General features: G+C 39.0%; 1 protein-coding gene across 1 annotated transcript; it reads right to left on the reverse strand.

The window, feature by feature from the left end:
- Positions 1–3,245: 3,245 nt before the first annotated feature.
- On the reverse strand, positions 3,246–10,587 carry cpo (carboxypeptidase O). Its single transcript, XM_066688185.1, has 9 exons — positions 10,244–10,587; positions 9,686–9,770; positions 9,384–9,485; positions 8,755–8,859; positions 7,779–7,895; positions 7,175–7,268; positions 6,769–6,971; positions 5,481–5,565; positions 3,246–5,109 (listed from the first exon to the last, which is right to left on the reverse strand). The coding sequence occupies exons 1-9, from the start codon at positions 10,321–10,323 to the stop codon at positions 4,847–4,849; spliced, it is 1,134 nt and encodes a 377-aa protein (XP_066544282.1). The 5' UTR covers positions 10,324–10,587; the 3' UTR covers positions 3,246–4,846.
- Positions 10,588–15,308: the final 4,721 nt, after the last annotated feature.

Consider the following 15,308-nt stretch of genomic DNA (forward strand, 5'->3'; position numbering starts at 1 on the left):
CTTCTCCTTCTCCCCCATCTCCCATCCTACACCACACCACAACACACACCCATCTCTCCTAAATTTCCGTGTAATCATTCAATGCAATGTCTTCCATTCTGATATCAAGATTAAAACTGCGTCTCTCCATATACACCCCCTCCCCTTTCCTCCCTGCTTTAAATTATATGAAGCCGCTATGTTTTTCATTCAGCTGACAATGGCTGTGGGGTTCTGCAATTACTTACAAATGCAGACAGATGATATCTTTCCCAGATGGAACCATAAATTCTAATCAAGCTCCATTAATTTTCACGTATTTTCTCTTGGTTTGTCTTCATAATGTTTATCTTCTGTTTTTTTCCAACATAGTATGGGGATGGAAGAGGAACAGTGAAACACTGTATACACATACTGGGCCTTTGTACCATAACAGATTTGGGACATACAGTGAGGGAAAAAAGTATTTGATCCCCTGCTGATTTAGTACATTTGCCCACTGACAAATAAATGATCAGTCTATAATTTTAATGGTAGGTGTATTTTAACAGTGAGAGACAGAATAACAAAACAGAAAAACTAAAAAACGCATTTCAAAAAAGTTATAAATTGATTTGCATGTTAATGAGGGAAATAAGTATTTGACCCCTTCGACTTAGTACTTGGTGGCAAAACCCTTGTTGGCAATCACAGAGGTCAGACGTTTCTTGTAGTTGGCCACCAGGTTTGCACACATTTCAGGAGGGATTTTGTCCCACTCCTCTTTGCAGATCCTCTCCAAGTCATTAAGGTTTCGAGGCTGATGTTTGGCAACTCGAACCTTCAGCTCCCTCCACAGATTTTCTATGGGATTAAGGTCTGGAGACTGGCTAGGCCACTTCTTCTTCTGTACGTACAATTTGTTTAAATTGGGTTTCCAGTTTTCCAGACAGAGGCCTTTGTGTAAAGTCCCTACCACCAAAGTATGATAATGTCCTATTATCTTAGATTCAAACTCAAGTGCCCAGTAACACAATGTAGCATGGTACTTGTCTTAACATGTGAAAATATGAAAAGACTGGCAAGCTTTTCACTGATTTATCAAATGTTATCTTACTGCTTCACTTTTATATACTTCCACTTCTTCTCATAGTGTCATGTTGTTTTGCCAAGAAATACATTTTTTTAAAGTATCTCAGACTGCTAGCTTTCACAAACGTCAGTCTTTCTCCCACCAACTGTGTGTCCTTGGATGAAATCAGATGACATAGCCTGTGGTTGCACATAAGCAAACTAAACTATAGAAGGGCAGACCTGCAATGCAACAAGACCAACAGCCACTGAAACCAAGCACTCCCGAGCCAGACATTTCTTGTGGTCATCATGAGAAGCAGCCTTGGATTGCAGTTCTTGAATTCAGACTTATTTCAGCAGCTCATGAATTTCACACACTTCATGGCAGCAGACCCTACATTGAACCCCCATAAGAACAAACAAAATAATGAACCCCTTCTCGCTGGCTGCCTGTATCCCATCCCCAGAGCCCAACCAACTTATCATGAGCATGCACCAAAAGTTAGCTCGTGCTCAGTGACATTGACATACACAGTTTTTGGCACCCACACAGGCCATGAACCTCAGAACACTCTCGAACTAGCACACAAACACTAATATACAGGTATTATGCAGACTTCCTCACAGAACAATCCTTGGCACATTACAATAGGCTCACACACTACCATACTTGACTCTTATGGAAAAGCCTACGAGCAAAAGAAAGCCACAATCAAGTCGAGAAACTGCCAAAGTTTCTATTCCTTGCCTGTGTCGCTTGGGCTGCATTCATGAAATGCTTACACAAATGCACAATTTCCTACCATATTTTATGACCAAAGGTTCAGATAATCTGTAAAATGAGCCTAAAAACTACTCATTCATGTGCTGTGTTTGTGTATTAACCTCTGTGTGCCATGAATCAAGCATTTCGAACGTCATTGTATTCTTATTTCAACGGTAAAATGTGTTCAGACATTGCGAGTTTCCGTTGGCCCCACTTTATGAATACAGCCCTTGGGGTCTGCACTTGAACCCCAGTTAATCCAACCAGCATTGGCAACAGCAGTATTTTGGGGGTATTGTTTCCCTACCTCGGTGTCTGAATGAAGAATTGGCTGTGGGAAGGCTACTACAGAACCAGGGTGGAATGGAAGTGGGAGTGGGGGAGTGACTAGCAGGCTCACTCTAGTGTACAGTAGTACAGGTTTTTACAGTTTGCCCTTCATCCCTTTGAGGGGTAACATTAAGGTATTTGTTTTTTAAATAATGAATAACAGCACTCCTACCAAGTATTTTCTCTGCACACCCCTGCGGAATGCCGGCAGATTAAGCAGATTAATCCCCATCACCCCCTGACCTTTGGCGTCTGGAGATTCCTGAGTCCACAACCGAGGCTCCAGTGGCTTCAAGTCAAATAATAGCTGCATTTAGAGTTTTCCTGAGTTTATAGAGGATGCCCAAGGGGATACAATTACTGAATAAGAGTGTTGGAGGCTGATGTTAACCCAGGAGAGATTTCGACCTCGTCCATTTTCTGCGACTATGGAAAAATCTGTTCAAATTGGAACAAAGAAAAATGACATGCTGCAATCAGCTAGATTGTTATAAGGGTTCTGGCAACAATCAATACAATCTATTGAGGAACTATGATAAAACGAATGATAGGATTCTCCCAAATTAACCAAAAATCCCAGAAACACTTATTACCAGTAATGGTGTTTTTTTTCCACTGTTGAAAAATAGAAAACTGCTAAGGTCACAACAAAGTCTGAGTATTTCAGTCAACTTAGAAACATTTGATTTGCTAAGTATTCCTGCAGTCTGTGTGAAGTATGATTAATCTCAAAACTAAGGTGTTGTTCTCAAGAGAATTTAATCTCACGAAGAATAATTTTGGGCAACCAGTTATAAAAGCTTCTTATATAGCGCTTTTATCATACCAGAAGCTAATTTCTTAGGTAAATCCCCATGTGTATTTCCTGTCTGGAAATGTATGTGTACTGTATTTGAAATAGATTGATATGTGTTTGAAATTAACAAATTCAAACTGACAAACTTTTGCCCTTGTGAAAACAGCAATTCTGGACAGTGCCAGTTTAGTCTTTAACTGTTTAAATGTAGTCGTTTCAAAATGTCGAATATCATGTTTATGTTACATCCTGTTTTTGTCTGTGTGGATCTAAACATTCTGATTGGGATGTACAACCAAAATAATGACACATAAAACAATGTTAATAGACTAGGTTATGTTAAACATCCTGAAAATGATTTTATTGAACCCATATCTGGACTAAAATGGCATATTACAGAAAACAAATGTAGACTAAATTAACACTGGTGTATGGATTCTTGTTTCCAAACCTCAGAGTTTTTGTTAGTTCTGTAAATATTCCTGATGTATTAGGGTGGGATAAAGGCCAACACAAGGCACAATTATCGAAAAATGAATGAGAGAGGACACAAAATATCCTCATAATGAAAGGCAATATTAAGTACAAATGAATTGGAAAACTGGTCTTGGTCCAGCTTGTTTTTAATCAAGTCTTACATCTGGAAATTGGTTTGGATTTGTAATTACCTATTCCACTCAGTGGATATCTTAGACAGAAATGAATCGCAACCGTAAATTTAAAATATAAACATTTTAGTAAAACAAAGTGATTTTTTTTTTATGCAATGCACTAAGGCAGAAAATATTCTTAACATTTGTCAGCTATGTGTTCCCTAAGTCAATACAAAAACTGCTAAGTGAAGCAAAATATCCCATTTGCTAAAACAGTTATTTTTATGTTTGTGTTGTGCACTACCCACTGCCAGAAATACTTTAAAAAGGGATTTGGCCTTATTAATCTACAATCTCAATGGCAGATAACTAAATTAGGTATTTAAATTAAAGGGACGCAGATGTGTCTCAAATTAGCTCCGTCAATGTAAAAGACGTGAAGAAAACATAATTGTCCAAATTACTGTATAGCATGACTGCCAAAGGTGGAGATCAATCTGCCACTCGATAAAGCAAAAAATGTGTTTCACATCATATGCTATTGAAGTAATGAGACAAAATCTCTGTACATTGTATGAAATTAAATGAACTGGAAAGAACTTTAAAAAAATCATATTCTTGAACTGTGTGCCTCGGAGTTTGAAACTGTTGCTCAATAAAGTAATTAGGGAATATTAAACATTTTAATAAAAACAAGCTGAAAGCAATCAGTGTTCCTGCTGGCCTTTCCAACACAAATAAATCCAAGACATAACAAACCGGGTCAAAATCCCTTTTCCTTGTTGGTCTGCAAGGCCCCTTTGAAAAATAGAGAGAGCAACACTGCCACCCACAGGAAAGCAGACAGGAGCAAGGGGAGAGAAAAGTCACAATCTTGTGCAGGGCTCTCCAACTCAGTTCCTGGAGGTCCAAAGTCCTCTCGTTTTCATTCCAACTGGAGCTCTCAATTACATAATTAATCTATTTTTCAATTAGACATACCCCATGTTGTCTGATGGCCTAAAACCAAGCTGAAATTGTATTAATATTTAAATATCGTTTTGATTCTAGATGCATCGCCTCTTACATCACTTGCAGTCTGTAGAGGAGTATTAAACTCATTCAGTTCATCAACTAATCAGATTCAATAAGTACCTGAGAACTTGGATGGAACAAAAGCCAGCAGACAATCTCCACTTAGGTTAACAGACTCATTTGTGAGATTAAAAAAATTTAAACAAATTGAGCATTTCCCAAAATTGAAATTTTGTAATTTGCCTCAAAATGTTTAGAGATGTCATTGGGTTATATATTTTATAGCCATAGAGATGAGAAATTCATCAGTACACATTATATCAAAACATGATATGAAACATAAGAAGAAAGTAGTGTTGTCCACAGTGCAACAGTAGCAACAGCCGCACTCTTGAATTTGTTGTCATGGACATAAGTGATGATGGTCTTTGCACCAGCATAGACCTCTTCACATGTAGGCTGGATCTGATTCTCTGGCAGTTCGAATCCATAAGTTCCGTTGTCTCTCAACTCAAAGGTGTAGGAAAATTCTATTCCAATGTCCCGAGCCCAGTCTCGAGAAGACCCAGAATTTTCATCTGTAATCAAGAGTCAAGGCAACTTCATTAGTGATGGGGTCGGGATCAAACAGATGTTGGTTATGATCTTTTCCACGAAAATCAATAGAGCAGCCATCAAATGTTTTCACACCTCAGTTCACATGAATGTACAGTATCCTCTTGGCTGTCAGGCTGTTCAACAAACTATGAGAATATATCAGAAAGTATAGTTTCATGAACAGTACTTGAACAGTATTTATATTAAGTAAATTAATTGCTTCATTATATTGTTGCAAATTAAGGGGCTGAACACTTTCAACTACAAGTCCTTTCTTTATACTTTAATATATTTTAGCATTAACTATCTTCTATTTCATTTTTGCAACACAAAAAAGTGGTGTCATACTTACACAAAATGTCAGCTGTAGAACCCACTCTGTACTCCATCCCGTGGACATTCTTAATCGCCTGGGCAGCTTTACGGCCAAGGTCCATCTGTCATAAAAATAAGAACAAGTGTGCTGTACATGCTAAAGGTCATGAAACCTCACAAAACCCCGTGATTGGTATACAAAGTCTTCGGTTTATGAAACTGCCCATATAGTTGACGTTTACAGTTTGATGGTTTTACAAGGCATTTTCTTTGCATAGGATAGCTAAGCTAGTGTAATGAGTCGAGGATACTACCCAAAGGGGGAGATGCTCGAGCCACGCCAGCCTGCCCCCCTGCATCCACCTGCAGCTGGAGCACGAGTCACTGCCATCACCGGTCCCCCTTACCCCTATGGGCAGGACTGGCCAGGCTTCATGTGTTGAGGATGTGGTGTGCCTTTAACCTTCAGATTGGAGGATCCAGAGAGAGGAGAAAAGGACAGACCGGTTTCAGCCATGTCTTCTTCAGTGGGAGATGACCCCCCATTCCTCCTGCAGTTGCCTCAAGGGAGTTCTTGGCTGTAAAATGCCTTGAGGACACACCCCACCACACGTTCACTGAACGAATGGGGGCAGCCTGCGCAATGCCCTCCTCTGGCCTTTATTCTCTTACCAAACTTTCTGGTGGAAGGCCAGGCAACTTGGGGACATCGTATGGCCCTTACCCACACCTTACCTTATGGCTCTATACATCGCAAGCTTGGCAGAGGTTGTGGACCCAGACCCTGCTGCACCTTTATCTCTCAATAAGGGGGACTGGGAGATATGCAGTAACCCCACCCCTTTGGGTAGTATCCTCGACTTGTGAATGCAACCCTGGTTATATGAGAAAGAGGATACTACCCCAAAGCTGCAAGGTCCCACACAAGTCTCTTGGCTTGTCAAAAAGAGACTGTTCTGTATGTTATGGTCTTTATATAAGCAAGGGAGGGTCTGCTTGAGTGACAGTGTACAGTAACTAAACAATCTATAACCAATAGTCTTTCAGAGTTTAAGGTAAAAATAGCATCTTGGCGAGATCGAATGTTTCTTGCTTGTAATCAATAACGAAGAAAAAAGGAAACCTTACATACTCTGATAGCCTTTTGTGAGTTCCAGATTCTGAAGCTGAATACACATTGATAAAAAGTCCACCAACTGTTTATTTAACACAAAGTAAATGAACAATGTCCACATGGATTATAAGAAATTGTATACATTTTACATTACAATTTGTGTTGTGTTTTGATATGGTAGTATATAAAAAAAAGTTTCCGGCACACTTACCAGTTGTTCATAGTTAGGAGCTTTATTGTTTTTTTGTCCATATGGTATCAGAAGCAGCTGCCCATGAGAGTGAATGGTGAGGAAACAGAGGATGTCATTTTTCTTACTGCTCACAAAATCTGACACTGCCTTGGTCTCTGGCTCTGAATTTGGTCCTGTACCACAGTATATGATGCTACAGCAGTTTGTAGAAACCCCAACGGCTGTGGGAAGACAAAAATACACCTCAGCATTTTTAGAAGGACAAATATACCCACCAATCCAGTATAACACCATCATGTTGTTGTTGTTGTTGTTGTTGTTGTTGTTGTTGTTGTTGTTGTTTTTTTATATGAATAACTAATGATAAAACTGTCAATTTACGCAGTGCAGAATCTTTGTAAAGACATGTTTCTAATGAACTTACTGCCCCAGGAAGCATCAAAGTTTCTATTGAGGTCTACTCCATTGCAAGTGCAGTCCGCTGGCAGTGTGGACCTCGATTTTCTCCAGAGCCGGTTCTATACAGGGATTTCAGAGTTATTGGTCACCTAACTCAACTCATCTGGTCACAACTGCCATACAACCCTGACAGAACAAGATTTTTGAGGAGAGACTCCAAAGTATTTTGCCTAATTTATTGCATTCCATATGGACTGTACTTGTCATAAACAAATTAATTAAATTAATCAAATTAATGTAGGTTATATTTGTAACACATAAAGCTTCATATATGTGTGTGTGTGTGTGTGTGTTCACGATGTAGTCAGGAACTTTTCATAACATTGCATTCAAAAGAAACCCCACCCAGTCACTTGTGCCCTGTTACAATACTTTGGCTTTGCTTTGGGGTTTCTGCTGGTTCACCCACAACTGCTTTGAAAGCAATATGTTTTTCTCACTGATACCTGGTGAAATACTGCTTAGGGTTTATGTTCATTTTTCATGTTTATAGGGTTTTACAGTTCCTTTAAATTGGCTAATATCATATAAAAGAATCGAGCTCACATGAAGGAAGGTGAGGGACTTACAGAGATGTCCTTCCAAGTGTACATGTAGCCATCAACATTTAGCACTGGAGTGACATAGAAATCCAGGTTTGTGAGCAATTCGTGCATTTGAGCATCTGATTTGTAACTCTGCAACACCTGTTGATAATGAAATAAATTATGATTAAACATAGCTATATGCAAAGAAGTATGGACTTTGTGTTCTTCACACACAGACTCCTTATAGACACTTACAATGCATTGGCAGTGGAATACCTCTAATAAGATGAATACCATGGGAATAACAAAGTTATGATCACATAAATCAAGAATAGTCCCAAATGTGGCCTTACACATATATTTTTTTTGTTTGTTAGGTTATTTGTTTTGTGGTTTATGTTGTAGTTATTCTTCATTAGTTAATCATTTGTGAATATAGGACACAAAAACAGTGTTTACAGATATCTAGCTGATGCTATGGGTTCATAAACTACTGAACATTTATATTCTCTGTCATTTATTTATTGACCAGGACTGCCACCTTAATGTTTACACAGCAATTACACACACTAAGAAAAAATATATACATCTTTATTGTGATGCTGTTTCATTATTTCCCTGAAAACCAATGAAAATAATAAGAATTAGAATTATATATATATATATATATATATATATATATATATGTAGAAATATGTATGTGGCATCAGAATAATAATACAAAAGTTTATGCAAATGACTCCAGATTTAATGACTGAATAGGCAAACTGATCTTTAGGTCTTTCTTGAATTTTCTGGATAACTTCAAGCATGAACAATGAGGAAAGAAACAAGATACCCTGCCTACTGTCTATAAAGCCACAGATATACAATCCCAGTTCAATCAGAGGAGGTTGTCCTGGCTGGAACAGTTCCAAGAGAAGACAAGTGAAAACAATCCTCTTTTTTGTGAGGGAGGCTCAGGAGTGTTCGCTTATCATCTCCATATTTGTTCTTGTGTTTGTCTCACATCACTTACCTCTTTGACGAACCACTGGCAGAAAGCAGGTGCAATCCATTCCCTGGCATGGATTCCACAGTCCATCCAGATGGCTTTCTTTGGACTTTCTGATTCGATACCAATCTAAATCATGAAAGCAAAAAGTTCTAAACTGTCATACGGTACTAGTCCACCATTTTGAAGCCATGAGTAAAGTGAGGCAGGACCTGATTCCTCATTCATCCTCTCTCAGACTCTCTGGAAATCTCTAACTCTGGTCAGCTGTCATCACTTGCTGAGTATGTCTTTAGTTTACGGATCGGGAAGCCTTTTTAGAGAGCTACCTAAATCCAAACAGTGCTCAGATGCTCTAGTTCCTTCTCAGGTCTTTAGCAGAAGTATAGTGTGCTGCAGTAGCCCCCCTACAAGGCTTGCATTGGAATTTAATAGAGCTTTGTTCTAGACCCTTGGAGGGTTGTGGTACCTGGTCCATTCTGGCGTTCCTACATTTAATCTTACATTTAAGGGTTATGCTGACAACACTCAGATACTCCACACGGTGTACACATGAGGATGTACTTCCAGTTAAACTGCATTCTAAACATGTCTTGCTCTCAGCTTCACAAACCCGATGCCTTTCAATCTCCAAAGTGTGCAGCTCCACGTACCTTCAGGAATGTAATGTTTCTGTTCTCAAAAGATTTCCCCAGCACATGAGTGGAAGCAATGTCTGGGTAATCTGTGACTATCTGGGTCATCCATATTTCTATCTGGAAATAAGACAAAGAACACATGCTCTACTTTAAATTGGTCACTTAATGCACAATAGGTGACAAGACTAAAACTTGCACAGACATGCAATCTATGTTGAACCTTTTAAATAATAATAGGAAAAAATACTGAAGAGAGGCCTTATTCTTAAGAAGAACGTATTTTAGTAATGATGAAACATCAACTGATTCTCACTCACCTCCTCCATTTTGTGATATATATTGTAGTTATAATTCTTTGTGATTTTCTGATGTTCATTTTCCAGTTGAACAGTTAACAAATCACTGTAATGGTTAAAAGAGAAAAGACTACAATTTAAATAGTCTGCACTGTTTTGTAGATTGGAAACTACACTTTTCAGTTGCATTCGGTTCAGTTTTTTTTCTGCGCTGTTCTGATTCCTAGGTAAAAGAAACAGCCTTACATGGATAACTAATTAATTTTCACATCACCGATAGTCTGAATGTCTTACATTTAAGTAAGTTTAGAATGCAAAAACAAAATACAATTTTACCCTGCTAACACATAACGTTTCCACAACTTTGTAGTAACGTAATTTAAGTTGCCACGATGTTGTGTGTTAGCTGGGTTCTACCATAAAAACTTACGTATAATTTATTTAAACTGTACAGTTGATATATTCAGTTCCCAGTATATATTGTTATATAAATCAATTAAACCGAATAATTTTCTTCATAAGACTGACATAAAAAAGCTTTATAGAGGTGTCCCAAACTCAGACGAATAACACAATCACCTTTCTTGTTCCCCATTGCTGCTCTGAAGAAACACAACCAAGAAAACAAATCCAACAGCCCCCTGTACACTTAGCTTCATTTCTGCCAATTAGTGACTGACTTGAGTTTGTCTTCTGGATGTCTGGAAAAGGTGAGGGTTGTTGGACTGGATTTTATAATAATCAGGATCTGATAAGGGACCAGTAACCATGGGACACCATCTGTACCCAGTTCAGTTGCAGGGGAAAAAAACCCCATCTATTTATACAAGTCAAATGCAAAGCCCCAACTATTAATAGACCTATCCATGGCAACCCTATTGAAATCACCCTCTACCAATGGAATGAGGATTGATATCTTTTGAAAGTACATAATAAAAGGACCATAAGTTGGTTAACAATCATAATCATGTCATAATTGCACAACATGGTTATTTATTAACAACTTCATATCATTATCCTTTAACTGATAAAATTAATAGTAGGCTATAAACAAAAACTACATTCATCCATTTTGAAGAACCATCACACTCAGTACCAGGTCACGCTGAGCCAACGCCTACTCAGGCCATTGCATGGCAGCACAAAAAATCAACAATCCAAATATCATGACTTAACAGCATGCGTGATGACAGCCAAAGTGTCCAATAAAACCTGCTCTAATGTGGACACAGTACTGTGATAACAGATATCTTTTGTAATTGTGCATGTACACTCCCCTAATCTGAACACCTACATGATTGTACGTGGTTAATTGATCAGTACTTAACTTTTATTGCCAGTCTTTAGAAAATCAGTTTTTATTCTGGTTCAGTGTTTGAGGTGACATCTGGAGTCCTTCAAGAAAACATTCTGGCTCCCTTCCTTGTCTTCCCTGCATTAGATTTCATCAGGACAACATTCTTCACTTATTTGAGATTCCACATAAAGTACATAGGCCTATGTAAGCTTCAGATGTTTTAAAAATACCTTTTTATATTTAAAAATTATTTGTAATTGAAAAAGCTATTAGGAGCTGCAACTTAAATTTGTATGTCCATTCTGGTTTGCCTTCCTTATTTTACACAACATGTCTATTTTAAATTAAGGCTGTAGTTCTTTTTGGATCCACAGTGGCCTCTTCTAATTTGGGCTATATATGGCTTGGGCTCAATCTTTGAATGCTCTTACTTTTGCATTCACCTATACAAGTTGAATTTACAGCTGAACTATGACCAAATTCAAGGGTAAAGATGTGATTCTCAAACTCAAATTCCATAATAAAATGCAAACTCTATGACATAATAAACTGGGAACCCTTTATCTCTCAGAAAGGACCCACACATTGGAATACAAAGGGGAAATCCCTCTACTCTATACCCTTATTGGCAACCTGATCATACCCACAGATTTCTGAAAGGTAAAGGCAGCAAGTAATCAAAACATGGTGGGATTTGATGTATAAAGGTCCGGCTGTCACGTGATGATTAGGACTAATAAGTGTTTGCATTACAGAGGTGAGTTACAGATACCTACACTCACCTAAAGGATTATTAGGAACACCTGTTAAATTTCTCATTAATGCAATTATCTAACCAACCAATCACATGGCAGTTGCTTCAATGTATTTAGGGGTGTGGTCCTGGTCAAGACAATCTCCTGAACTCCAAACTGAATGTCTGAATGGGAAAGAAAGGTGATTTAAGCAATTTTGAGCGTGGCATGGTTGTTGGTGCCAGACGGGCCGGTCTGAGTATTTCACAATCTGCTCAGTTACTGGGATTTTCACGCACAACCATTTCTAGGGTTTACAAAGAATGGTGTGAAAAGGGATAAACATCCAGCATGCGGCAGTCCTGTAGGCAAAAATGCCTTGTTGATGCTAGAGGTCAGAGGAGAATGGGCCGACTGATTCAAGCTGATAGAAGAGCAACTGTGACTGAAATAACCACTCGTTACAACCGAGGTATGCAGCAAAGCATTTGTGAAGCCACAACACGTACAACCTTGAGGCGGATGGGCTACAACAGCAGAAGACCCCACCGGGTACCACTCATCTCCACTACAAATAGGAAAAAGAGGCTACAATTTGCACAAGCTCACCAAAATTGGACAGTTGAAGACTGGAAAAATGTTGCCTGGTCTGATGAGTCTCGATTTCTGTTGAGACATTCAGATGGTAGAGTCAGAATTTGGCGTAAACAGAATGAGAACATGGATCCATCATGCCTTGTTACCACTGTGCAGGCTGCTGGTGGTGGTGTAATGGTGTGGGGGATGTTTTCTTGGCACACTTTAGGCCCCTTAGTGCCAATTGGGAATCGTTTATTGTTTCTGACCATGTCCATCCCTTTATGACCACCATGTACCCATCCTCTGATGGCTACTTCCAGCAGGATAATGCACCATGTCACAAAGGTCGAATCATTTCAAATTGGTTTCTTGAACATGACAATGAGTTCACTGTACTAAACTGGCCCCCACAGTCACCAGATCTCAACCCAATAGAGCATCTTTGGGATGTGGTGGAACGGGAGCTTCATGCCCTGGATGTGCATCCCACAAATCTCCATCAACTGCAAGATGCTATCCTATCAATATGGGCCAACATTTCTAAAGAATGCTTTCAGCACCTTGTTGAATCAATGCCACGTAGAATTAAGGCAGTTCTGAAGGTGAAAGGGGGTCAAACACAGTATTAGTATGGTGTTCCTAATAATCCTTTAGGTGAGTGTAAAGCTGACACAGTACAAGTCTGAAGTCATACATATTATTTACATCATTGTGTTCAAGGGTGAAGGCAAGCATATCAATTAATGGAAACTCGAAGTAATAACTATCAGCTGCCATACCCTGTGAACAGATATGAGGTAAACTAAATCTATAAATAGTAAGCTTATCTAAAACTTATCTAATACCTAAAGTAATAACAAGAGAGAAGCATCAGAAATGGAGATACACAAACCATATGTTGGAATGAGTTGTAATAGAAAGCTAATCATCTACTTTACAGTAAAATACTGCATCATGTGTTTATGGTATGTTACTGTAAATTGCCCAGATTTCTAGGACACCATTGTCTGGCAAAGAAACAAGAAATGTGCTGCAATGTCCATCTCCCTGGTGAAATAACATGATCCCCTGATAATTCTATAGATCAAGCAGTGACTTTGCCACCTTGAGCTTTAAGAGGCGAAGACCTCTATAGCACACCCTGTGATTCACTGTAGCAGGGGCAAATGGACTCCCAGCACACCACACCAGCATTCACCCTGCTTATTATAATCCACAGGGCAAACCAATAAACAGCCATACATTCACTGCTGTGTGGGGCCAAATGTAGGTTCTGCATCTTGGCATGTCAGACAAGTAGTCCTAGACAAACAAACACACTGCAGGGAATTAACTGACACACTGACGTCCACATCTCCCATCTACTGCCTCGTTCCCAGTTCAGAGACTAGTTTAAAAATACTGGAATATATCCGGCTTGTTTTCATGGTTATGCTGTACTTTTCAATTGAAATTTTATTTCAGCTGACACAGTCTATAAAATCAAGGACACATCCAGCTTTATAAATGTAGAATATACAGTACTGTGCAAAAATTTTAAGCAGGTGTGAAAAAATGCTGTAACGTAGGAATGCTTTCAAAAATAGACATGTTAATAGATTATATTTATCAATTAACTAAATGCAAAGTGAGTGAACAGAAGAAAAATCTACATCAAATCCATATTTGCTGTGCCCACCCTTTGCCTTCAAAACAGCATCAATTCCTCTAGGTACACTTGCACACAGTTTTTGAAGGAACTCGGTAGGTAGGTTGGCCCAAACATCTTGGAGAACTAACCACAGTTCTTCTGTGGATTTAGGCAGCCTCAGTTGCTTCACTCTCTTCATGTAATCCCAGACAGACTCGATGATGTTGAGATCAGGGCTCTGTGGGGGCCATACCATCACTTCCAGGACTACATGTTCTTCTTTTCACTGAAGATAGTTCTTAAAGACTTTTGCTTTATGTTTGGGGTCATTGTCATTCTGCAGAATAAATTTGGGGCCAATCAGATGCCTCCCTGATGGTATTGCATGATGGATAAGGATCTGGCTGTACTTCTCAGCATTAAGGAGACTATTAATTCTGACCAAATCCCCAACTCCATTTACAGAAATGCAAATTTGCCTTCTGCTACAGCCAAATATTTCAAATGTTGACTCATCAGTCCAGAACACCTGCTGCCATTTTTCTGCACCCCAGTTCCTGTGTTTTCGTCCATAGTTGATTCACTTGGCCTTGTTTCCACGTCGGAGGTATGGCTTTTTGTCCGCAAGTCTTCCATGAAGGCCACTTCTGACAAGACTTCTCTGGACAGTAGATGGGTGTACCAGGGTTCAACTGTTTTCTGCCAATTTTGAGCTCATGGCACTGCTGGACATCTTCTGATTGTGAAGGGAAGTAAGCATGATGTGTCTGCTGCAGTAAGTTTCCTTGACTGACCATTGCATCTACAGTCCTCAATGTTGCCAGTTTCTTTGTGCTTCTTCAAAAGAGCTTGGACAGCACATCTGGAAACCACTGTCTGCCTTGAAATTTCTGCCTGGGAGAGACCTTGTTGATGCAGTATAACTACCTTGTGTCTTGTTGCTGTGCTCAGTCTTGCCATGGTGTATGACTTTTGACAGTATACTGTCTTCAGCAACCTTGTTAGCTGAGTTTGACTGTTCCTCACCCAGTTTTATTCCTCCTACACAGCTGTTTCTGTTTCAGTTAATGATTGTGTTTCAACCTACATATTGAATTGATGATCATTAGCACTTGTTTGGTATAATTGTTTAATCATACACCTGACTATATGCCTACAAAATCCCTGACTTTGTGCAAGTGTACCTAGAAGAATTGATGCTGTTTTGAAGGTGGTCACACCAAATATGGATTTGATGTAGATTTTTCTTCTGTTCACTCACTTTGCATTTAGTTAATTGATAAATATAATCTATTAATGTCTATTTTTGAAAGCATTCTTACTTTAAAGCATTTTTTCACACCTGCCTAAAACTTTTGCACAGTACTGTACTTTAATAGGTGTGTTTATGGAGGGAGGCTCTAA

The sequence above is a fragment of the Amia ocellicauda genome, chromosome 16 (genome assembly GCF_036373705.1).
Source record: "Amia ocellicauda isolate fAmiCal2 chromosome 16, fAmiCal2.hap1, whole genome shotgun sequence".
Classification (NCBI taxonomy): Eukaryota; Metazoa; Chordata; class Actinopteri; order Amiiformes; family Amiidae; genus Amia; species Amia ocellicauda.